Source organism: Macaca fascicularis, chromosome 15 (genome assembly GCF_037993035.2).
Source record: "Macaca fascicularis isolate 582-1 chromosome 15, T2T-MFA8v1.1".
NCBI classification, from domain to species: Eukaryota; Metazoa; Chordata; class Mammalia; order Primates; family Cercopithecidae; genus Macaca; species Macaca fascicularis.
The window spans coordinates 48,450,837-48,477,479 of record NC_088389.1 but is presented as its reverse complement, the minus strand read 5'-3'; the positions used below and the strand labels follow the sequence as shown (position 1 = coordinate 48,477,479).

At 40.7% G+C, this 26,643-nt stretch overlaps 1 protein-coding gene across 19 annotated transcripts in view; it reads left to right on the top strand.

The window, feature by feature from the left end:
- Nucleotides 1–1,031: 1,031 nt before the first annotated feature.
- Nucleotides 1,032–26,643, top strand: part of PALM2AKAP2 (PALM2 and AKAP2 fusion) — a 523,331-nt gene continuing 497,719 nt past the window's right edge. For all 19 annotated transcript variants that reach the window (XM_074016842.1, XM_074016837.1, XM_045373610.3 and 16 more), the window contains exon 1: nt 1,032–1,144. Coding sequence is in view for 11 of the 19 variants with exons in the window: in XM_074016837.1 (XP_073872938.1) it covers nt 1,140–1,144 (5 nt within the window). In the remaining 8 variants the exon portion in view is untranslated. The remainder of the gene's footprint in view (nt 1,145–26,643) is intronic.

The following is a 26,643-nucleotide window of genomic DNA, read 5'->3' as shown; positions in this document are numbered from 1 at the left end:
TAGCAATATTTTCAGCCTGTGACGATATGTTTATTTTTGTCTTTATCTGTGTTTTGCCTTTCTACTTTAACCCGTGAGCTCCTGCAGGGCAGGGACTGTGATGGCTATGCCTATGCTTGGTGCTGTGTTTTCAGCACCTGGCAAACACCAACTCACAAAGGGACCCACCTGCAAGATACAAGAAAAGCCTGAAGCTGTCCCGTCGACTCTTCATTGTAGCAGGTGCAGGACACCTGGATGAGAACTAGGTTCTTGCTCTGGAAACCGTTAGGAGTAGAGGATTCTCAGAGGGGGTGGAGGCAGGGAATACGTACTCCAGGTGGCTTATTACTGCGGGGCCGGGGCCGTGGTAATTTGGGAAAACATAGTCAATATAGCTATTGTTTTCAAATAACAGACTAGGGAAACAGACCCTGGACAATATCTCCCTGGCAGGCGGGAACACGCAGAATTTGGAGTGAAACGGAAAGGGGCATGGGGTCACCAAGGTGGTGAAACGTCGCATTAAGGCGCTGCAAGACAGCTGGAGTTTTGCTTGGGAAACTCACAGGGATCTCGCCGGGCCGGCACAATGGCGTTTCCGAACCCATGCCCAGCCCACTGGGGGCAGTCCTTGCTGCTTGCAGAGGCCAGACGCTTCTTGCAACTTCTAAGCGGCGAGAGCTGCCACCTTGCCAATGACTCACTCGTTTCCCTATGCCCTTTGGGCTGTGCCACCCGCCGCAGCCTCTCTGCTCCCCCACCCCACCCTTCTACCCAGGCTCCGCGCCGCGCCGTCAGTCCCAGGGGAGCCGCCAGCGCACCTGGCGCCTAGGGCGCGCAGCGCTGCTCGCTGGTGGCCACCTCACCCGACGCGCAGCTGCCCGCGCGCTCCCTCCCTGAAACCCTGAAGTGGGGTGGCTTGTCTAGCGCCCAGTGAACAACATTATCCAATTGCTTCCCGTTTTATTCGCAGGCTGGGAGCTGAGAGAGCCTGAGCATTCACTTTCAACCCTCCAGGGGAGGAGGGGGTGCGGGCGGGGAGAGGAGACGACTCCCAGCTCCACCTCGCGCTCAGCGCGGCCAGAGCACTCGGCTCCGGGAGAGGCGAGCAGCGCCGGTGAGCCCCGCAGCAGCGCGCCCGGCCGCCGAGCCCCGCGATGGAGTGAGTATCCCCGCACCGCGCCGGCCGCTGCCCTCCTCTTGGCATGTTGCCATGGTGACCGCGGCAGCAGGCAGATCCCGCTCGGGTCCACGTCCAGGATGGGTGTTTAATTTCAGCCCCATGTGTACGCCTGGTGTTTCTATAGCAGCCGCCGCGGCGGCAGGAGGCAAGTGGTAGGAACCCCGGGTGGCGTGGTTTTTGCGGCTGCCCCTTGGCCAGCAGTGCCTGGGGGGCGAGTGAGGGGAGTAGATGATGTTGCTAAGGACGGAGGCACGTTCTAGGCTTTCCCATCCCTGCCCCAAGCTTCCGCTTATCGGGGAGTTGGCCGCAATAGCCATGACTTCCGATTCCTAACCATGTCAGCATTATTGGACTGCAGTTAAAAAAAGAGGGAGGGGGTCACTGCGGATCGGAAGCAAACGCGGTTCGGTGTGAAGCGTGTAATGGAAGAATGATGAGTTAGTGGGTAGTATGAGCCAGGGCTGCAATGTCCTGGCTACTAGAAACCATCAGAAGACCCAAAAGAATTGATTTGTTCCTGGGGTATTGGAGAAATAAGACAGAAACATATTGGCGGCAGCCCAGAGTGGAATTACAACGTTTGGCACCGTGGACATGGCATGGATGGGTGGGGAAGAGAGGGCATGAAGACAAGAGGCGTTAACCAGAAGAGGCATAATAAAGGGCTCCGGTTGTGGGTCTGGTCTCGGATGCCTCTTTTCTCTGTGTTTGCATCCCTGCACTGCTTTTTGGACACTCTCTCGAGCTGCTGCCGCAGCAGGGCCGCTCTGACAGGCGACAGCCAGCCGCTCCAAGGAAGGGTCATTTTCTGAGCCAGCTATTAGATCCCGCTCACTTGGTCAGGTTCTCCTCTTCTGTTCTCTTCCCACACTACTCCTTGACATTGAGGCCGTCTGAAATCATATTTCAAGTTAGAGATAAAGTCATGTTTTCAGACATCAGGACCTTCATGCCAAACCCAAGAAACCCTAGATGCAGCCTTTATCCCTCTGCATATCTGATTGTGTAGATGCAATTTAATACTCAGGAAGGCTGCTAAAGCAGAAGTGAGAGATGGTGTGGCATTGTAGGAGTCAGGAGTCATGGATTTCAGGCCCCACCTAGCCTGATACTGGTGTTATTGATTTCCTACTCCAGTAATTGAATGTCTCTGAGCCTCAGTTTCCCTATCTCTGCAATGGAAACAAAGATGTTCCTTACTCACTTTGAAGCATTGTTGAGAGGATCATGTAATATTTGTATCTCTTCCAAAGGGCTTTGTAAATTGTAAGATATGTACAAATTTAAGGTATAGTGTCACGATTAAGAGCTAGGTTCTGGAGTCAGATTGGCTGGTCTGGGCCTTCCGACACTTTGCTGAATGACATTAATCTCCCTGGGCCTCATTTTTCCCATCTGCAAAATGGGAATAATAATAGTAACTATTTCATGTACTTTTTGTGAACATTAAAGAAGTTAATGCATGTAAGTTGATACATATACATATAAGGTTCTTAGAGCCTGGCATAAAGTAAGCTCAATCAATGTCATCTATTATCTATTAATATTATCTATTATTATTAGGTTGATGCAACAGTAATTGCAATTTTTGCCATTACTTTCAATGGCAAAACTCAAAAATTACTGTTGCATCAGCCTAATACTACAGTCTACAGCATTTCATGGGATTTCGGATTGGCACCAAGCTATTTTTTATTTTAGATAGGGTCTCACTCTGTCACCCAGCCTGGAGTGCAATGGTGCTGTCATGGCTCATTGCAGTGTTGACTTCCTGGGCTCAAACAAGCCTCCCACCTCAGCCTCCTGATGGGACTACAGGCATGTACAACCATGCCCAGCTAATTTTTAATTTTTCATAGAGACAGGATTGCCCTATGTTGCTCAGGCTAGTCTTGAACTCCTGGATTCAAGCAATCCCCCTGCCCCGGCCTTGCTGGGGATTAGGTGTGAGCCACCACGCTCAGTCTTTTTTTTTTTTTTTTTTTTTAATTTATAAAGAAATACATGGTGTGGTGGTTCATGGCTGCAAGCTCAGTGCTTTCAGGACAGAGGTGTTAGGAACTCTTGATGAGCCCAGGAGTTTGAGGATGCACTGAGCTATAATTGCATCACTGCACTGGGTGACAGAGCAAAACCTCGTCTCAAAAAAAGAAAGAAGGAAGGAAGGAAGGAAGGGAGGGAGGAAGGGAGGGAGGGAGGGAGGGAATGAGGGAGGGAGGGAGGAAGGAGGGAAAGGAGGGAAGGAAGCAAGGAAGGGAAAGACAATGCCTGAAGGGCAATTGAAAATAACATAATTCCGAAGATACCACTGTAGATGTGAGAACCAGCAAGAAGCCACAGCAGGCTTGGGTATACAGAGCAGATTCGGCCTGATGCACACTTCATTCTTGTTCTTCACTGTCATTTTCTTAGGCATGGAGACTGTCCTTTACAAGAGACTGAACATAGATCTAGTCATCTCACGGGGTAGGGCTAAATGAGAGCCTGCTTGTTTGCCAAGGCAGCAACTTTCATCTTTATGTTCTCACATGAATAATCTAATGTTTGATGTATTTCTCCCAGACTTAGCACTTGGGTACTCAATAACTGGAACAGCACACAGGACTGATAAGTTTACAAAGGTCCTCAGCTCTTTCCCACATTCCCTCTGAGTCCTCTGGCTAAGGTTTCCTTCCAGGTGTGCTAAGTTCACACCTGGAACTCCTTGTGAACAAAGATCTTCCTCATCACATTCTTTTGGCTCCACAGGATCCAAATTGCTGCCTCAATTAGCCTCCTTCTCCCTAATCAACTTGGCCTCGGCTTTCCCATTCCCAAGTGACATTCCAAAGTTCTCACTTCTTGGTTAACCTTTCCAATTTCCAACTCTGTTTTCTGCCCTAATTCCTTGGCTTCCTTAATGTATTAGGCCGTTCCTGCATTGTTATAAAGAAATACTTGAGACTGGGTAATTTATAAAGAAAAGAGTTTTAATTGGCTGATGATTCTGCAGGCTGTATAGAAAGTGTGGTACAGGAGTCAGCTCAGCTTCCAGTGAGTCCTCAGGAAGCTTTCAGTCATGGAGAAAGGTGAAGCAGAAGCCTGGCAAGTTGTATGGTGGGAGCAGGAGCAAGAGCGGGGTGGGGGTGGGCGGGGGCAGTGTCACAGACTTTAAACAACCAGATCTCAGGAGAACTTATTCACTATTGCGAGTGAGCACCAAGGCCCCATCCCCAGGATTCACCCCCAGGACTGAAACACCTCCCACCAGGCCCCATGTACAACACTGGGGATTAAATCTCAATGTGATACCTGGAGGGGAACATCCAATCTACATCACTTGATATAATGAGCTTTTTCATCTCTCTTTTTTCCCTTTTAGAATATCACCTTTTCCTGTCCCTCCTTGGGTCTCACAACATTTCCCTTGTACCAAATACTGCTCCTTCCCTTCAATCTAAACACTACTCAAATTTCATCCCAGGTAGGAAAGCCCACTTTGAATATGAGTGAAATAGGGACTCCATTCCCCTTACTTTCTGTAACCAACTTATAAACATTTATTAAAAGAGGGAATAAAATTCACTTATTTTATGTTTTATTTTAACCGACAAATATTTGTTGAGATATTTGTTGGCTTACTGGTCAAAAAAACAGTCATGATTCTCATTGCCTGATGAGAGATCGATGTTAAATCAGTAAACACATGTGTGTGTATACTGATTAAATTTCTCCTTAGAAAGGGGTTTTTCTTTTCTATCACATTGTCAGGCTGCAAATTTTCTGAACTTTTATGCTTTGCTTGCCTTATAAAACTGAATGCCTTTAGCAGCACCCAAGTTACCTCTTGAATGCGTTGCTGCTTAGAAATTTCTTCCACCACATGGCCTAAATCATCTCTCTCAAGTTCAAAGTTCCATAAATCTCTAGGGCAAGGGAAAAATGCTGCCAGTTTCTTTGCTAAAACATAAAAAGAGTCACCTTTGCTCCAGTTCCTAACAAATTTTTCATTTCCATCTGAGACCTCCTCAGCCTGGATTTCATTGTCCATATCATTATCAGCATTTTGGTCAAGGACATTCAGCAAGTCTCTAGGGAGTTCCAAACTTTCCCACATTTTTCCTTTCTTCTTCTGAGCCCTCCGAACTGTTTCAACCTCTGCCTGTTACCCAATTTCAAAGTTGCTTCCACATTTTCAACTATTTTTTTAAGCAGCACCCCACTCTAGTGGCACCAATGTACTGTATTAGTCCATTTTCATGCTGCTGATTAAGACATACCTGAGACTGGGCAGTTTACAAAGGAAAGTGGTTTAATGGCAAACTTACAGTTCCAAGTGACTGGAGAAGCCTCACAATCATGGCAGAAGGCAAGGAGGAGCAAGTCACATCTTATGTGGATGTCAGCAGGCAGAAAGAGAGTTTGTGCAGAGAAACTTCCATTTTAAAAACCACCAGGTCTCATGAGACCCATACACTATCATGAGACCAGCACATGAAAGGCCTGCCCCCATGATTCAATCATCTCCCACTAGGTGCCTTCCACAATGCATGGGAATTGTGGGAGCTACAAGACAAGATTTGGGTGGGGACACATTTAGCAAGAAAAATGATTAAACCTCACAAAGTATCCATAATCACACAGACTAAACCGTAAGCTCCTTGAAGACAGGGTAAGGGATATTTTCATCACCATTTATCCCAAGTACCTGTCACAGTGCTTCGTACATAGAAAGTATTCAATAAATATTTGCTAACTAAATGAGTTACTGGATGAATGAATGAAGGCATATGTTAAGAACCTGAATTTATCTGTAACTTTATGTCCCTAATGCACTTATCCTTTCAAACCATATCACCAAGTTTCCCAATTTAAAATGAAACTTAGTGAAAATCAGGAAACATAGTCATTTTTTCGCAAGCATTATTGGTTTTAGTAAAATGAGAGCTTCTTAGTTTAAATAAGAAAAAAAAACAGCCATAAAAGATAATGAAATAATGTCCTTTGCAGCAGTGTGGATGGAGCTGGATGCCATTATCCTAAGTGAGCTAATTCAGAAACAGAACGCCAAATATTGCATGTTCTCATTTATAAGTGAGAGCTAAATGGTATGTACACATGGACCTAAAGATGAAAATAATAGACACTGAGGACCTCAAAACGGGGAGGGTGGGAAGGGACAAGGGTTGAAAAATTACCTATTGGGGACAGTGTTCACTGTTTGGGTAATGGGTACATTAGAAGTCCAGTCCCCACCAGTATGCAATATACCCACGTAACAAACTTGCACATGTACTCCCCTGAATCTAAAGTAAAATAAAATTTACAAAGGGTCTATCTTGGAAAAGAAGAAAGGTCTAATTTCCACCTTAAGAGACTAGAAGAGCAACTAAATCCAAAGCAAGCAGAAAAAGAAATGAAAGAAAGAAAAATCTAGATAATAAACAAGAAAAGAGGGTATTAACTGATTGAAGTTAAAATTTTTCTTAGTGACATGCTCTGTACTGGATGGGTAGAGCAGAGAAGACCTACTGGAAAACCAGAAGGTGGGGTTGGTGTCATGTTCCATACCATGTCAGTGTTCTTGTGTGGTACACGAAACATCAGGCAAGGGCAGGTACATGCTGCCCTCCTGGGTGGGTTGGGTATGAGATCCATGTGTTTGCAGGAATGCACTTTAACACCTACAGTTATTAATTTGATGCCACACCTACAGATTTTGCCCCACACTTCTCTGGAATGGTCTTCAAAACAGTATGGGATCAAAAAGGCACAAATAACATAACACAAGAATCTAAGTTGTTGCCATCCCTGTAAGCCCTGGGGCGCTGACAATGTGGGTGACAGCCTCAGATCAGAAGTGGCATTCCCCATCACCAGTCAGATGCCTGTTCTCACATGGACTTAGGCTTATAACATCCAGGGTTGATCATAAAACATCTATAGTTTGATTTTGCAAATGAACAAATCTGGCTTCATGGAAGAATAAGTGTGGTAGGGACACTGAGTTACAGATAACTTCAGGTTCTTAACATATGCCTTCATTCATTCATCCAGTAACTCATTTAGTTAGCAAATATTTATTGAATACTTTCTATGTACAAAGCACTATGATAGGTACTTGGGATAAATGGTGATGAAAATACCCCTTACCCTGTCTTCAAGGAGCTTATGGTTTAGTCTATGTGTGATTATGGATACTTTGTGAGGTTGAACTATGTTTCTTGCTAAATCCATCTTCTGATGACACAAAATGTGGCATTTTGTGGGTTCAGCTTATGGAGGACATCAAATAAATGTGTTTAGAAATGTGTAAGACTTTTAGAAGATAATTTCTATGATGAAAGTAATGTATGCTTTTTAAAAATTCAAATATTATAGAAGTTTATGCAGTAAATATTCCTATTTTCCATTCTCTCCCTCATATCTCAGTTCCTAGGGGTGATTACCATGAACACATGGGAAGCTTCTTTCCAGATATTTTCCATGCAAACATCATAGAGTTGGAATCACTTATATATATAGGTTTAAATATTTATTTTACATAAATGAAATCATACCACATATGTTGTTCTACAGCTTGCTTTTTCCACTTCATATTCTGTGTACTTTTACATATCAATATATGTTAGCATGTATAGCTCAGTGGTAGAGCACATGCTTTGAATATCAATATTTACACATCTACTTCATTCGATTTATAAAACTGCTTAGTATTTACTTTTGGAATATCATTAACCAGTTCTTTATGATGAAGAGTTAGACTTGTTTCCACTTTTTGCTAATATTTTCAATACTACAATGAACATCCTTGTCCACACTGCAAATGAGTCTGCATACAATTTTCTTAGAAATGAAATTACTTGGTGAGTGAATATGCACATTGTAAATTTTGCTATATATTGCCCAGGTGCCCCCAAAAGTGTTGTATCCCTTTACATTGCCATCCATCATGTTTGAGAGCCCCTGTTTCCCCAAATCCTTGACAACGCTAACCACATTATATATTCATATTTGAATATTTATGTTTGACTAGTCTAACTTGAAGTACATCATCACTGTCATTGGCCATGGTCTGTGCTCTTGCTCTCTCTACTTGTCACTTTCTCAGAGAGCCCTAGTAAGCCACAAGGTGCAAATGTTCAGAAGATGGTGAAAATCACTTACAATGACAAAGCTTAAAATATCTCATTGACTTTCAAAAGTGATCAAGTGATTGTTTTACAGTTTGTCAAATGTAGACTTTATTGATAGATTTCTTATTCTTAAAGTTGAGGAAATGAGCGCACATCACTTAGCCCCCCTTTTACCATTTGCTGCAGTTATAGTGTGATATAGTTTGGCTCTGTGTCCCCACCCAAATCTCATCTCGATCTGTAGTTCCCATGTGTTCAGGAAGGGACCTGGTGGGAGGTGACTGGATTATGGGGATGGTTTCCCCCATGCTGTTCTCATGATAGTGAGTGAGTTCTCACAAGATGTGATAGTTTAAAGTGACAGTTTCCCCTGCTCTTTCTCTCTCTCCTGCTGCCATGTAAGACATGCCTGCTTCCCCTTCTGCCATGATTGTAAGTTTCCTAAGGCCTTTCCAGCCATGCAGAACTGTGAGTCAATAAAACCTCTTTGTTTACAAATTACCTAGTCTCAGGTAGTATCTTTACAGTAGTATGAAAATGGACTAATACATAGTGTTAGTTTTATGTTTTCAAAGTTTTTAGCATTTGCAAATTTGATCATAATTCCCTTAGTTCATTCAATCAACAGATAAATCTTTTTGAATGTCCTTTTCATCCCAGATACTGCTCCAAGCACTGAGAATACAGCAGTAAATTGTCAAAGAGCAGATGAGCTTATATTGTGTTAGAGGAGACAGACAATACATATATTACATATATACTTTGTCAGGCAGCAATACATGTTAAAAAAATAAAGCACATTAGGAGACTGGAGAGTGATGGGAGGGTTATTTTTGATAGTGTCATCAGGGAACAGGTTTTTGAAGTCACGAGTTTGGACAGAGACTTGAACAAGGTGAGACATGCAGAAGAAGGAACAGCAGTTGCAAAGGTCCTGAGGCGGGGCCATGCTTTGTGGGCTGAGTGTTAGTCTTGGATCTAAATGCAGTCAGAACACCACTAGCCCTTTCATCAATGACCTCCTCTTTTTTGAGCATCTTACAGGTTGATTTAGTGTTTAGTTAAAAGGGTTTGTTTTCAAACAGGGCCAAAGTGTTTTAAATTCCAAATGTCTGTTGGTTGTTTCTATGAACAAATGAATGTGTATAAAATTATAGAATCATGTTTTTTTGCCCCTCATAATTCTCTAAGATATCATTCCATTGTGTTCTGGCATTGACCCTTGCTCTGGAAAAGTCTGAGCTAGACTGACTATTTCTTCTTTGTAGATGGCTTGCCTGCTTCCATCCCTCCCACTCCTGCAATTTTTTTTTTTTTTTTGACTTTGATGCTGATCAAGTTATTTTTAAGCACTGAAAGTTTGGTAACTTCTCTTTGATATTTCTCACTGTAAGTCATTGTGTTTTTTGTTTTTTGTTTTTTTTTTTTTTAATGGAAAATGGTAGTTCCTTTGATCTGAAGAGTCATATTTTCCTTTTTTTTTTGTAAAGATATTTTCATTGTGGCTTTCAAATGCAGAACGTATTTGTTCTGTTATCTACTACAGGGACATCTATTACCTATTGCCCTCCATAACTATTAATTCTGAACATTTTTCATTTTTTCCTGATGTTCCTATGAGTTTCCTTACATTTAAAAGTCTGTCATACGGATTACTCTCTTACTCTCTTGTTAAGCAACAGTTTCTAAGTAGGCTTCACTTCTGAAATGGTTTATGGTTGTCTTCAATTTATTTTCTGGCTTGGCTAGCTCATTTTGCACTTATTTTTTAAAAAGAGTTCATATATTCAATTTTTTGAATGTATGGAGAATAATTTATCAGAAAATTATCTGTATTTCTTGGGCTATTTTTCTGAACTGTATTTATCTGCCATTTGCTGATAAGTCTTTCCTTTATATAAAAATAATAACTGTGCACATAGAATCTATGCATGTTAATGGCTTTGCATTTATTATCCATTTCCAAATAGAGGTAATTCTATCCAAACCTACTATTTGCTCAAGAATAGGTAGAAGGGATGGAGACAGTGATTTGGGGGAGACATTAGCTTTAGATTGGATATTTTTTCTCATAAAAAATTCTTACAACTCTGCAATGTCTTCTGTTCAAAAAAGTTGTGTAGCAAGTGAGCAGATCATTCAGACAGATCACATATCCCAACTTACTGTGTGTGAGTTGCGGGAGGGTAGACAGATATTTGGTGCTTTACCACTACTTGTTGACTTGGTTTAGCATTTATGAAGAGTGGCAGGGCAAGTCAACTACAAAGGGAATTGCTCTTTTCCTTCTATTTTCCTACATCTCTTGCCTCAAGATTATTTCTCTATGTTAAGGTTTTCGGTTTTGTAGATAATAAACATGAAGGATTCACACAGTACTCCCATCGACTCCCATCGGTGTCACTTTCTCCATCAGTTCACTCTGGTAGGGAACCAGCCCCTTCACACAGCTGTCCCCCACTTTTTGACAGTTCTCCCCACCCAGTGTTGGGCCTTTCTGTATTCTCTCCTTACGTAGAGAGAAATTTGAGAGCCAGTTAAGATCTGTGGAGAACTGTATCACCTTTTAGGGTTGTCCACTGATTTAATAAAAGTTATACTCTGTTTGACAGATAATTCTTATAGCCTGTGATCTGAGAATTGTAGCTCTTTGCTAGTTTCATAGATCAATTTTTTCATTTCTTTATTTTTTTTTTAGAGTTAAAGTCTTGCTCTGTCACCTAGGCTGGAGCATAGTGGTACAATCGTAGCTCACTGCAGCCTTGAATTCCTGGGCTCAAGAGATCTTGCTGCAGGGCCCCAAATAGCTGGGACTGTAGGCACACACCATCATGCCTGGCTAATTTTTAAATTATTTTCATTTTTAGTAGAGACAGGCTCTCACTTTATTGTCCAAGTTGGTCTCAAATTCCTGGTTCTTAAGCAATCCTCCCACTTCAGCATTCCAAACTGCTGGGATTATAGATGTGAGCCACCATACCTAGCCTCACAGTAGATAAAATTTTCTTTCCAATTTTTCCTTCTTTTAATTCATTTCAGCAGCTTTGAAGGAGATACAGAGAAGACTTTGCCATATCTTTAAGTTAATTAATCAATGAATCTTGTGTTTCTATGAAAATAATATTGTAACTACCAAATGTCATTGTTATTAAAAATCTGTTGTTATTATATATCTTAATTCTCTCTTAATTCTTAGGACTGTGTATGGCAAAAAAAAAAAAAAAAAAAAAAAAAAAAGAGTTCATGAATGAGATTTTAAATACTTTGCAGTATTTTGGAAAGGGTGTACCTGGCAATGTTCTCCATCTCATCCTTCAAATCCATTTTCTACCCTTCCCCTGCCTGTGTACCTCATGAGGCTGTGCTTTGTGCCCTATGAGGCTGACCTCTATGGACTCCCTCAGCTTGCCTCTCTTACTCTTTGACTTCCTGTTGAGTTGGATCAATGGAAGGCACCAGCAGGAGAACCATGGATGGGAGAGAGAAGAGTGAGGTCAGTGAACGGTTTAATCTATGGTTTCTCTTCCTACAGGGCAGTGGGTTGGCCAGGGCATCTTTCCTCTTCTGAAGGCCGCAGCAGCCCCTCCTACAGCTACAGCTATAGCTCTCTCCCACTGCTGGTAGCCACTTCCTTCCTTCGCTCCTCTGGGACTTGATGTGGTGATGGCTCCCTCATCACTTTGTTAGCCCCTGGGTGCTTCACCATTGCTGTGGGTTACTGTCAGCTCTGTCTTTGCCTTTGTAAAGCAGTCTCTTTATTAAGCTTATTTCAGTTATCCAGTTGGAGTATACCATCTGCTTCCAGCTGGGATCCTAGCTCACACAGCATATGAAGGATAGAAGCACTGAAAGTCTTACGAGAACACGTCTTATTACTGGGATGGAATCTGGTGATTTCTGTTTGTTCATACATTCTGATCATTGGACCTCAAGGCTCCATTATAGGGAACATATATTTGTTATGTGCATACTCAAACATTTGAGAAGGAGACAATCCTATTCCACAGATATCAAAGTGCTCATTTACTTCCCATTGAAAAATGTCATTTTCTTATACATGACTTATAATAAAAATTCCCCAAATTTGATGCCTCAGAGGGAAGACCAATCTCAGTTACGAGTAGGCTTAATCAAAATTTTATTTCATTTAAAGAAATGAAATCTTATTTCTCTTCATTATAGGAAGGAACTTTCCTGGTCAAAATTCTGTTTTTGTAAATAGGTCTTTATAGTATTTGATGTACTATTTTAAAATGTGATAATTTAACCTATTAATAGTATATAAATGGATAGTACCTAAATTGCTGCCAAGTCAATTAAGTCTATACCATCATGTGTAATCTTCTTCACAGATAGTACAAAAGCATAAAGTGTAGTCTAATGAAAATGCATGTTTTACAAGTTCTGAATAAATGGGCTATAAATTAAATATATTATACTCCACTGACTTTTATATAGTATTTTGATACACTCTGGATATTTACCCCCCCCCCCCCAAGATCTCATGTTGAAATGTGATTCCCAGTGTTGGTGGTGAGGCCTGGTGAGAAGTGTTTGAGTCATGAGGGTGGATCCCTCATGAATGGCTTGCTGCCTTCCCTAAAGTAATAAATTAGTTCATGCCAGAGCTGACTGTTTAATGGAGCCTGCACCTCCTCCCCTCTCTCTTGCCATGTGACACTCCTGCTCCCCTTCACCTTCTGCCATGAGTGGAAGCTTCCTGAGGCCTCACCAGAAGCAGATGCTGGTGTTATACTTCTTGTACAGTCTGCAGAACTGTGAGCCAAATAAACCTGTGTTCCTTATAAATTACCTAGTCTCCAGTATTTCTTTATAGCAATGCAAAAACAGACTAATACATATTTCATACTTGAAAAGTAAGTTGTTGTTTAGACTGCTTGCCCTACTTTTAATACCTCAATTTCTATCAATTATGTTTATTTATCAATTCATTCAACTAGTAATTATTAAGTACCTAGTATGTGCCAGACACTTTTATGGGTATCTGTGATACAAATAGGAGTAAGACATTGTCTTTGCCTTCATAGGGGTCACAATCTAATGAGAAACAAACATAGTTGGCCAGGTAATTATAATAAAACATGGTAAGTGTTATGCAAAGGAAAGGTTTGATGGAATACTATCTGTCAGAGGCACATAGTATTGGGGCAGGAGCCTAAATGAAGTTTAGGAGTCCAGGGATTCTAAGATGAGGTCAAAATCCAAGCCTATTTCATAGTCCTTGAAATTAATTTAGCATAAAAAATCTTTAATGTCTGGACTAGTCATCTTACAACTGGTTAAGTCATTTTCTCAAAAAATCAGCAACCCAAATCCTATATTAAAGCTAGTTTGAATAATTGACTTAACCTTCAAATCTTTTTGTTTGCACTTACAAGTCTATGACTAATGCTGCCTCCGTGATCATGGGTGAGGCAGCATTGTGGAGAATGCCTGCCCCCTTGAGGAATCAGAAACTCAGCTTTCAGATGATGGTGCAAAGTGGGATCACAAAACAAAACAAAAAAACAAAGAACAAAAAGGAAACAACACAAAACCCAAAACAGAACAAACAAAATGATATGAAGATTTGGTGGGCCCTGCTATACCCTTTATAGATACTTGGTTTTAGTTACGTTTGCTGAGATCACATCAAAAGCCTCTGAACCTCTGAAAGGCATTCTAAGTTGCCCAACTGCACCTATGAGCCATCCAGAGAAGCATTAAATAAGTTGATCCAAAAACTCTTTTGAAGTCCTCCATCCTTTCAATACTTTTCTTATCTTCTTTGCTTCTGAGCAGGAGATGCAGCATTTAAAATCAAGAACATCAATAAGAAGATCTCATTTCCTAAGACAGCATCTTTCTCACTGTAATGTGCATGTAATCATTTGGGATCACGTTGAAAAGCAGATCCTGATTCTGTAGATAGGCGGTGTAGTTAGGGGGTTCCTGTGTTCCCAACAAGCTTCCCAGGAGGTGATGTTGATGCTGCTGGTCTGCAGACCACACTTTGAGTAGCAACATTCTCAGTGCAAAGATAGAGCCCAGGGCTTTATATAACACAAGAAGTGGGTTTGGAGATTCCTCATTTTTTTACACTTCCCATCCCAAGACAATCTCATAGTAGGTGAGTCTGATGATGAATTGGAGTTCAACAATCTGTGTGTGGAACAGGGAAATACACAGAACAAAACCTGGCTCTTCATTTTCATTGGCACAACTTAGCAGTTAAATGTGGATAGGCAAAGTCTCTATTTTTTGGGAAATCAGAATAGGCTAGGAGTTAGCCAAAAAGTGTATATGAGATATATAAATGCAATATTACCTTTTAAAATATGAATTTGAAAATTTTTGTGATCATAAATAATTTAAATTCTAAAAATATTTTTCTTTGGTCAGTTCTTTAATATTTTAAAAATAGTGAATCTAATTGTTCATGGCCTCATGTGACTGTAGGCCATAATATCTTGGTATAAATCTCCAGTTATGATTATATGAATATGATATGAATATGATGTGCTAGGCCCAAGAAGCTCATGGTATTCCATTTTCTGAACAAGATCAATAAACTCTGGGACCCTTATTATTAAAAGCAAGGGAAGAGTAACTTATTTTGTAAAAGATAATTCAAACATGTTAGTAAGTTGTGTTTTCATTTATGTGAGATGAGAATTATCCCCAAAACTCTTTCATTGTAATGGGAGCTAAGCGTTATAAAGACAATGCATATTTGATGATTAGACTGCACAGAACAAGGTTCAGTTATGGATTCTTGATTGCTTGGTAAAATGATGGCTCTTCAAACCTAATTACATTTCGGTGAGTTAAAGCACGGTTCCGAAGGACTCAATACGTTCACTCCCAGTCCTCATCAGCTGTACAATTTGCTTTCCTGTTAGTTTTACTCCAGATCTTGAAATTAAAAGCATTTTATTATATCAGGATGGTGTGTCTATGACTTCAGTGTGAGTAGAGGAGGAGTGTTCTACCATGGAATAACACAAATTAGAGGTGCATGTATGTATGTGTATGGGGGGTGTGTGTGTATTAAACTTTATACTTTTTAAAGCCTCCTTTTAAAATGCCATCTTTCAGATATGCCTGTGTCTCATTTTGGTAGTTTTTCTTTTCTTTCGTAATTTAACCATCTCTTGGGAATTAGAAAAGGATTCCTAAGATCAAAATCCCCAATTTTCTGGAAAAGCTTTGGCATTTATCACTCTCTCCCCACATTTGCCTGCTTCCTAAGATTGGTCAAGGGCATCCACAGGCCCTAAGCTAGAAAGGGCACGATGGTGGTGGAAGGGGATCAAGGGTGGTGACTGGGGTTGATGCTGGGGGAGAAGAGGTCAGCATCTAGGTCAGCCAGACCTTCTAGGCCACTTAGGTCCAGGTGTCACAAGGATCAAGTTTGAAGGCCCTTGCAGAGAAAGAATAAAAACGTATCTTCCTTTTGCAAACTTTACAAAAACATGCCCATTCCATGAAAACACATTACTAGGTCCCTTCCAGAGTTTTCAGGGGCTGTCCAAGTGAGGGCCGTGGTTCTTAAGCTTCAGTGGGTCTGCAGTGGTCTGTCTCTGAGTCCTGTAGTAAGAGTCTGGCTTTTGTTTAGATGATGAAAAGAAACGTTTGGGGGATTTTGAGCAGAGAAGTTACAAGATCTGATATGTGGATTAGAAAGATGGTTAGGGTTGCTGTGTGAAGGACAGGCTGTAGAGGACAAAGAGGAATCAAGGAATGAGAGAAGGCTGGAGACCTGTTGCAGGTGAGAACTGATGGATGTGATTGAGGGCTATGCCAGTCCAGATGGTGAGAAGTGGTCAGATTTGACAACAGTCTCTGAGGAGAGAATTCAAAATTGGTACTGCTAATGATAGCCTGATAGACAAACACACTGTGATATTGATGAGAAAGATTCTTCCTTTTCTTTCGTCTTAGGCTCCTCAAGACCCTGGTCTCACCATTATATAGAAGCAATATTGTCAGTCATTTGAGTTTAGGAGCTAAGAGGTCCCTCCCAACTCTATTGAAGCTGTATGATGTTCACCTTGGCTACAGTCAACACCTATTTCTCAACTGAAGTTACACTGCCTTGTGACTAAAAGCTTTGACGTTGAAAAATGTATTCTCTGTAAAAGAGATGTCAGTGTATCACATTAAATGCTAGAGATGCCCCAGGGTCAGAATCTTTGTGGTCCTAGCCACATTTTGTAAGAAAAAAATTCTCAACCACTAGGAGATTGTTTCAGATTCAGGAGCAAAACAACCATTTGTCATTTGCAATTTATTGTTGTTTGTTTCTTCAGGCACCAGCCTGATGGCCTTTCATCTGGACCGTGAAATATCATGACTGATTGGTTTTTTGAGGAGGGAGAATGTTCATACTTTCCAAACCAGCACATCTAGGGGCTAAGAAGGAAGCTTTGCTTGGGAGGAATCAGCCTGTTGTTTAGTGTGGTGGCTTTATGTTTTCTGAGAACAAAAGCAATATGGTGTGTGTGTGTGTGTGTGTGTATAAAATCAATGGAGGGTCTTGGGAGCAGGGGAGACAGAGGGAGAGAAATACAGAGGAAGAGAGGATGACAGAGAGAGAGAGAGAGAGAGAGAGAGAGAGAGAGAGAGAGAGAGACAGAGAGAGAGACAGAGACAGAGAGAGACAGAGAGACAGAGACAGAGAGAACATACCCATAGTGTGTTAACCCCTTTCTAGGAAACAGAAACAAAAAGACAGGTTGGTTGCCCTGGGGGAGGGAGTTGGTATAGTTAAATGGTAGGGTTTGGGTGTTTGAATCTTCAGAGAAGCTCAGGTAGAGGCAGTGATAGTTGGGTGTTTGCTGATGAGCAGAAGGCTAGGTAACTGAGTGCTAGAACCTAAGCTCTCCCTGCTCATAGCAGTTTTTCTTTGGGTCTCAGGAAGTCAGGCAAGAAGTGAGGATGGCTGGGAGCCAGGGAGTGGCATATCATCCCTGGGGAGATGAGAAAGGGTCATACTTGGCATAAGTTTTGGAGATTGAGCTCACAGATTTGTGTGTGTGTGTGTGTGTATGTGTATGTGTGTGTGTGGCAGGTTGTATGTATATTGTGGCAAAAAGAGAGGACTCACAGATGAGGCCAAGGTATTTTGGCTTGAGCAGTAGGTAAATGATGTGCAATTTGCTGAAATAGGGAACCCTTGTTTGGGGGTGGGAAAGTAAGATTTGGTTTGGGAGTGTGTTAAGTTTGAGATACTTTTTAGACAATCACATGGAAATGTTGAGAGGGTAGTTGGCTGTATGAGTCTTGTGTTCAGGGAGGTTCAGGAGTTCAACTGGAGAGTCATTAGTCCATGGATGGTGTTTAAGGCCATGGGATGAACGAGATCACTTTGGTATTGAGTGTAGATAGTATAGACAGAGACAAGATTCAAGTTGATAGGCAGAACTTTCTAGTATTCTGTAATCAGGTTTTCATTACCTGTATCAATAAAGCCAATTTTATAAGTATGTCTTCTGACTTCTCCCAAAATCTTATAAAGATGCATATGGCGTATATATAAATAATATGTGAATGTCTCAAGGGAATTTAGGAATAATGGGTTTAGTATATGAATGTCCATACATAATAAAAAACTCTTAGCAAACTAGAAATAGAAGAAAGTTATTTTATTAGTTCACTTTCATACTGCTGATAAAGACATACCTGAGACTGGGTAATTTATAAAGTAAAAGAGGTTTAATGGCCTCACAATTCCACATGGCTGGGGAGGCCTCACAGTCATGGTGGAAGGCAAAAGGCACATCTTACATGGCAGCAAGCAAGACGGACAATGAGAACCAAGTGAAAGGAGTTTCCCCTTATAAAACTATCAGATCGCATGAGACTTTAACATGGTTGCTAGATACATGATGAATATACAAAAAAAATTTCATTTCTACAGTCCCATAATAAGTAGAAAATCTAATTTTTAAGAAAAAATACAATTTCAACAATAACAAAACCTGAAAAGTATTTATAAATAAATATAGCACAAACATGCAGGAACTTTATGTGAAAAAATAAAGTTTAGTACATTTACAGATTGTTTAAGTCCATGTATCTCTACAGAAAGTTGTCCTTTGAGAGTAAGTAAAGCAAAGATCTTCCAAGCAAACATGAAATATGAATGAAAAAGATATTAATGCTCAATCTCTCTTCATTATGTCAACCTCCAAATACATATTTCATATCCTAAACATGGTAAAAATACTAGGTAATGGGATTTTTTTGTGTGAGAAGGTGGGATTGCTTCAGACAATAGGTTAAACTAAAATAAGCACAATTTTTAACAGATTTTTTTGAGAGATGATTTAAATACCACACAATTAATCTATTTATAAAGTGTATAATTCAATGGCTTTTAGTAGTGTATCCACAAAGTTGCCCAGAAAGTCCATCCACAAAGCCATGTTGCCCAGGCATCCTTCATCAAAATCAATTTTAGAACACTTTTTAAAGCCCAAGAATCCCCCCTACTCCCTTACCCATCACCTCCCAATACCCTATCTTTCCAGCCTTAGGCAGTGACTAATCTACTTTCTATCTATATAGATTTTAAAATTCTGGACATTTCATATAAATGGAATAATACAATACGTGGTCCTTTGTGACTGGCTTCTTTCACTTAGCATAATGTTTTCAAGGTCCTTCTACACCATAGTATATTATCAGTACACCAGGCCTTTTACTGCTGAGTGATATCTCAATGTATAGTAGAATTTTTATAAACATTTAACACTTTGCAAAGATGTGAGTCAGCTCTAAGTAAAACGATGTATCCATAATTATAAATTAGACAGATTGTATTCTAACTAAAATTCATATTGCTCCACTAAAAAACTTTTTATAGAAAATTCAGATAAAATGCTTACACAAAGCATACAACTGTGCATTAATACAATACAGTAAGTGCACTTAGAAAAAAACTTTTTAATTTTATTTATTTTTTTGAGACAGAGTCCTGCTCTGTTGCCCAGGCTAGAGTGCAGTGGTGGGATCGTGGCTTACTGCATCCTTTACCTCTCAGGCTCAAGTGATCCTCCTGCCTCAGTCTCCCAAGTAGCTGGTACTACAGGTACACACTACTGCACCCAGCTAATTTTTTGTAGAGATGGGGTCTCGCCATGTTGCCCAGGCTGGTCTCAAACTCCTGGGCTCAAGCAGTCCTCCCACGTTGGCCTCCCAAAGTGCTGGAATTATAGGCATAAGCTACTGTGCCTTACCCAAAAACAACTCTTTTAGAAAAATGTGTGGCTTCTTGAGATACAAACCCCAGCAAAGTATCTTTTATTACTATTACTATTATTATTATTATACTTTAAGTTCTAGGATGAATTTTAAGTTCAACGTGCAGGTTTGATACATAGGTATACATGTGCCATGTTGGTTTGCTGCACCTATCAACCCATCATTTACATTAGGTTTTTCTCCTAATGCTATCCCTCCCCTAGTGCCCCAACAGACCCTGGTGTGTGATGTTCCCCACCCAGTGTCCAAGTGATCTCATTGTTCAGTTCCCACCTATGAGTGAGAACATGCAGTGTTTGGTTTTCTGTCCTTGTGATAGTTTGCTGAGAGTGATGGTTTCCAGCTTCATTCATGTCTCTGCAAAGGACATGAACTCATCCTTTTTATGACTGCATAGTATTCCATGGTGTATATGTGCCACATTTTCTTAATTCAGTCTATCATTGATGGACATTTGGGTTGCTTCCAAGTCTTTGCTATTGTGAATAGTGCCGCAATAAACATATGTGTGCATGTGTCTTTATAGTAGCATGATTTATAATCCTTGTCAAATGGTAATTCTAGTTCTAGATCCTTGAGGAAACCCCACACTGTCTTCCACAATGGTTGAACTAATTTACACTCCCAACAGTGTAAAAGTCTTCCTATTTCTCCACATCCTCTCCAGCATCTGTTGTTTCCTGACTTTTTAATGATTGCCATTCTAGCTGGCCTGAGATGGTATCTCATTGTGGTTTTGATTGGCATTTCTCTGATGACCAGTGATGATGAGCATTTTTTCCTGTGTCTGTTGGCTGTATGCATGTCTTCTTTTGAGAAGTGTCTGTTGATATCCTTTGCCCACTTTTTGATGGGGTTGTTTGTTTTTTTCTTGTAAATTTGTTTGAGTTCTTTGTAGATTCTGGATATTAGCCATTTGTTAGATGGGTAGATTGCAAAAATTTTCTCCCATTCTGTAGGTTGCCTGTTCACTCTGATGGTAGTTTCTTTTGCCATACAGAAGCTCTTTAGTTTAATTAGATCCCATTTGTCTATTTTGGCTCTTGTTGCCATTGTTTTTGGTGTTTTAGTCATGAAGTCCTTGCCCATGCCTATGTCCTGAATGGTATTTCCTAGGTTTTCTTCTGGGGTTTTTATGGTTTTAGGTCTAACATTTAAGTCTTTAATCTATCTTGAATTAATTTTTGTATAGGGTGTAAGGAAGGGATCCAGTTTCAGCTTTCTACATATGACTAGCCAGTTTTCCCAGCACCATTTATTTAATTGGGAATCCTTTCCCCATTTCTTGTTTTTCTCAGGTTTGTCAAAGATCAGATGGTTGTAGATGTGTGGTGTTATTTCTGAGGCCTCTGTTCTGTTGCATTGCTCTATATCTCTGTTTTGGTACCAGTACCATGCTGTTTTGGTTACTGTAGCCTTGTAGCATAGTTTGAAGTCAGGTAGCGTGATGCCTCCAGCTTTGTTCTTTTTGCTTAGGATTGTCTTAGCAATGTGGGTTCTTTTTTGGTTCCATATGAACTTTAAAGCAGTTTTTTCCAATTCTGTGAAGAAAGTCATTGGTAGCTTGAGGGGGATGGCATTGAATCTATAAATTGCCTTGGACAGTATGGACATTTTCATGATATTGACTTTTTCTATCCATGAGCATGGAATATTCTTCCATTTGTTTGTGTCCTCTTTTATTTTCTTGAGCAGTGGTTTGTAGTGTTTGAAGAGGTCCTTCACATCCCTTGTAAGTTGGATTCCTAGGTATTTCATTCTTTGTAGCAATTGCAAATGGAAGTTCACTCATGATTTGGCTCTCTGTTTGTCTGTTAATGGTGTATAGGAATGCTTGTGATTTTTTCACTTTGATTTTGTATCCTGAGACTTTGCTGAAGTTGCTTATCAGCTTGAGGAGATTTGGGGCTGAGATGACAGGGTTTTTTGAATATACAATCATGTAACCCTCCAAAAGGGACAATTTGACTTCCTCATTTCCTAATTGAATATGCTTTATTTCTTTCTCTTGCCTGATTGCCCTGGCCAGAACTTCCAATACTATGTTGGAGTGGTGAGAGAGGGCATCCCTGTCTTGTGCCAGTTTTGAAAGGGAATGTTCCCAGTTTTTGCCCATTCAGTATGATATTGGCTGTGGGCTTGTCATAAATAGTTCTTATTACTTTGAAATACATTCCATCAATACCTAATTTATTGAGAGTTTTTAGCATGAAAGGCTGTTGAATTTTGTCAAAGGTCTTTTCTGCATCTATTGAGATAATCATGTGGTTTTTGTTGTTGGTTCTGTTTATGTGATGGATTGTATTTATTTTATTTATTTATTTATTTATTTTATTATTATACTTTAAGTTCTCAGGTACATGTGCTCGCGCTGGGAGCTAGAGACTGGAGCTGTTCCTATTCAGCGATCTTGCTCCAGGACCTACATTTATTGATTTGCGTATATTGAACTAGCATTGCATCCCAGGGATGAAGCCAACTTGATTGCGGTGGATAAGCTTTTTGATGTGCTACTGGATTCGGTTTGCCAGTATTTTATTGAGGATTTTTGCATTGATGTACATCAGGGATATTGGTCTAAAATTCTCTTTTTTTGTTGTGTCTGTACCAGGCTTTGTTATCAGGATGATGTTGGCCTCATCAAATGAGTTAGGGAGGATTCCCTCTTTTTCTATTGATTGGAATAGTTTCAGAAGGAATGGTACCAGCTCCTCTTTGTACCTCTGTTAGAATTCAGCTGTGAATCCATCTGGTCCTGGACTTTTTTTGGTTGGTAGGCTATTAATTATTGCCTCAATTTCAGAGCCTATTACTGGTCTATTCAGAAATTCAACTTCTTCCTGGTTTAGTCTTGGGAGGGTGTATGTGTCCAGGAATTTATCCATTTCTTCTAGATTTTCTAGTTTATTTGTGTAGAGGTGTTTGTAGTATTCTCTGATGATAGCTGGTATTTCTGTGGGATTGGTGCTGATAACCCCTTTATCATTTTTTATTGCATCTATTTGATTCTTCTCTCTTTTATTAGTCTTGCTAGTGGTCTATCAATTTTGTTGATCTTTTCAGAAAGCAAGCTTCTAGATTCATTGATATTTTGAAGGATTTTTTGTGTCTCTATCTCTTTCAGTTCTGCTCTTATCTTAGTTATTTCTTGCCTTCTGCTAGCTTTTGAATTTGTTTGCTCTTGCTTCTCTAGTTCTTTTAATTGTGATGTTAGGGTGTGAATTTTAGATCTTTCCTGCTTTCTCTTGTGGGCATTTAGTGCTATAAATTTTCGTCTACACACTGCTTTAAATGTGTCCCAGAGATTCTGGTACGTTGTGTCTTTGTTCTCATTGGTTTCAAAGAACATCTTCATTTCTGCCTTCACTTTGTTATTTACCCAGTATTCATTCAGGAGCAAGTTGTTCAGTTTCCTTGTAGTTGTGCAGTTTTGAGTGAGTTGCTTAATCCAGAGTTCTAATTTGATTGCACTGTGGTCTGATAGACAGCTTGTTGTGATTTCTGTACTTTTATATTTGCTGAGGAATGCTTTACTTCCAATTATGTGGTCAATTTTAGAATAAGTACGATGTGGTGCTGAGAAGAATGTATATTCTGTTGATTTGGGGTGGAGAGTTCTATAGATGTCTATTAGGTCTGCTTGGTGCAGAGGTGAGTGCAGGTCCTGGATATCCTTGTTAACCTCTGTCTCATTGATCTGTCTGATATTGACAATGGGGTGTTAAACTCTCCCATTATTATTGTGTGGGAGTCCAAGTCTCTCTGTAGGTCTCTAAGGACTTGCTTTATGAATCTGTGGTCTCCTGTATTAGGTGCGTATATATTTAAGATAGTTAGCTCTTCTTGTTGAATTGATCCCTTTACCATTATGTAATGGCCTTCTTTGTCTCTTTTGATCTTTGTTGGTTTAAAGTCTGTTTTATCAGAGACTAGGATTGCAACCCCTGCCTTTTTTTTTTTTTTTTTTTCACTTTTCATTTGCTTGGTAGATCTTCCTCCATCCCTTTATTTTGAGCCTATGGGCGTCTTTGCACATGAGATGGGTCTCCTGATTACAGCATACTGATAGGTCTTGACTCTTTATCCAATTTGCCAGTCTGTGTCTTTTAATTGGGGCATTTAGCTCATTTACATTTAAGAGTAATATTGTTATATGTGAATTTGATCCTGTCATTATGATATTTGCTGGTTATTTTTCCCATTAATTGATGCAATTTCTTCATAGCATGTACGGTCTTTACAATTTGGTCTGTTTTTGCTGTTGCTGCTACTGGTTGTTTCTTTCCATGTTTAGTGCTTCCTCCAGGGGCTCTTGTAAGGCAGGCTTGGTGGTGACAAAATCTCTCAGCATTTGCTTGTCTGTAAAGGATTTTATTTCTCCTTCACTTATGAAGCTCAGTTTTGGCTGGATATGAAATTCTGGATTGAAAATTCTTTTCTTTAAGAATGTTGAATATTGACCCCCACTCTCTTCTGGCTTGTAGAGTTTCTGCTAAGAGATCTGCTGTTAGTCTGATGGGCTTCCCTTTGTGGGTAACTTGACCTTACTCTCTGGCTGCCCTTAACACTTTTTCCTTCATTTCAACCTTGGTGAATCTGACAACTATGTGTCTTGGGGTTGTTCTTCTCGAGGAGTTTCTTTGTGGTATTCTCTGTATTTCCTGAATTTGAATGTTGGCCTGCCTTGCTATGTTGGGGAAGTTCTCCTGGATAATATACTGAAGAGTGTTTTCCAACTTGTTTCCATTCTCCCCATCACTTTCTGGTATGCCAATCAAATGTAGTTTAGTCTTTTCACATAGTCTCATATTTCTTGGAGGCTTTGTTTGTTTCTTTTTACTTTTTTCTCTAACCTTGTTGTCTTGCTTTATTTCATTAGTTTGTTCTTCAATCACTGATACCCTTTCTTCCATTTGATCATATCAGCTATTGAAGCTTGTGCATGCATCACGAAGTTCTCGTGCCATGGTTTTCAGCTCCATCAGGTCATTTAAGTTCTTCTCTACACTTTTTATTTTAGTTAGCCATTCATCTAATCTTTTTTCAGAGTTTTTAGCTTCCTTGTGATGGATTTGAACATCCTCCTTTAGCTTGGCAAAGTTTGTCATTACCAACCTTCTGAAGCCTCCTTCTGTCAACTTGTTAAAGTCATTCTCTGTCCAGCTTTGTTGCATTGCTGGCGAGGAGCTGCAATCCTTTGGAGGATAAGAGGCATTCTGATTTTTAGAATTTTCAGCTTTTCTGCTCTGGTTTCTCCCAATCTTTGTGGTTTTATCTGCCTTTGGTCTTTGATGTTGGTGACCTACAGATGGGGTTTTGGTGTAGGTGGTCTTTTTTTTATGTTGATGCTATTCCTTTCTGTTTGTTAGTTTTCCTTCTAACAGTCAGGTCCCTTAGCTGCAGGTCTGTTGGAGTTTGCTGGAGTTCCACTGCAGATACTGTTTCCCTGGGTATCACCAGTGGAGGCTTCAGAACAGCAAATATTGCAGAACAGCAAATATTGCTGCCTGATCCTTCCTCTGGAAGGTTCGTCCCAGAGGGGTTGCCGCCTATGTGAGGTGTCTGTTGGCCCCTCCTGGGAGGTGTCTCCCAGTTAAGTTACATGGTGGTCAGGGACCCACTTGAGGAGGTAGTCTGTCCATTCTCGGAGTTCAAATGCTGTGCTGGGAGAACCACTGCTCTCTTCAGAGCTGTCAGACAGGGATGTTTAAGTCTGCAGAAGTTGTCTGCTGCCTTTTGTTAGCTATGCCCTACCCACAGAGGCTGAAGGTCTTGTTGAGCTGTGGTGGGCTCCACCCAGTTCAAGCTTCCTGGCTGCTTTGTTTACCTACTCAAGCCTCAGCAATGGCAGACACCCCTCCCCCAGCCACGCTGCCATCTCGCAGATCGATCTCAGACTGCTGTACTAGCAGTGAGCAAGGCTCCATGGGCATGGGATGTGCTGAGCCAGGCAAGAATCACCTTGTCTGCCAGTTGCTGAGACCTTGGGAACAGCACAGTATTTGGTGGGAGTGTCCCGTTTTTCCAGGTAGTCTGTCACAGCTTCCCTTGGCTAGGAAAGGGAAATCCCCTGACCTCTTGCACTTTCTGGGTGAGGTGATGCCCCGCCCTGCTTTGGCTTGCCCTCTGTGGGCTGCACCCACTCTCCAACCAGTCCCAATCAGATGAAACAGGTACCTCAGTTGGAAATGCAGAAATCACCTGTCTTCTGCATTGATCATGCTGGGAGCTGCAGACAGGAGCTGTTCCTATTTGGCCATCTTGGAACACCCTCACAAAGTATCTTTTTAAGTGCAGTTGGAGGTCCTTTGCGCCTCTTTTTGATGAATCTCAATTTGGAAAAACAACTCTTAAATGCTCTCTGTATTTTTCATTAAATGGAAGGATAGGCCCAGGTGAATGAATGAAAATGCTCTTATACTATTATTTTACACAGAAACCAGAGATGATATCACAGTTACGTGTATTTCACATTTGTTGGTTGTAGTAAATTTCACTTCTCTCCCACTCTCAGTTTTGGTGGGCTGACTCCATCCTTTATGCCATTGCTCTTGTTTCTAAATGTCCAGGCTCCCACTTGCTATTTGGATTTGCCATTATGGGTGTCTGCTTCTTTTGGGTCTGGCACCCTTGCTAGCAGAAGCCTTGGGAGTCAGCAGAAGTCTCCCAGTCAATAACCAGGCTGGATTACCAGAGGAAAAAATCATAGCAAAAGCTGGACAAAGGTGGTGACCCAGAGAAGAATCAGGCATAAGAGCCAGCCCACCAAAGAAGCACAACAGGAACAGAGGAGTGAGATGTGTTCTGTGTGTACAGGCAACAGAAGCAAGCAACAGAAACCAGATCTGCATAACTTGTGCAAAAAAGAAATGTTTAGAAAGGATGTTGGGGACCTAACAGCCCCCTTCCTAACAGAGGGAAGAGGCAAAGCATCAATCTTTGGGAAGGACAGAAGCCAAGGCAATGCCAGGTATCTAAGTACCAGGATTAAGTGGACAGTTCTTCAACAGCTGGAATGAACAACCTCCAACAATGTTCAGATTCTGAGCCACTCAATTCAAGATTCATAGACCCTCATCTGGAATCAGAGGGAGA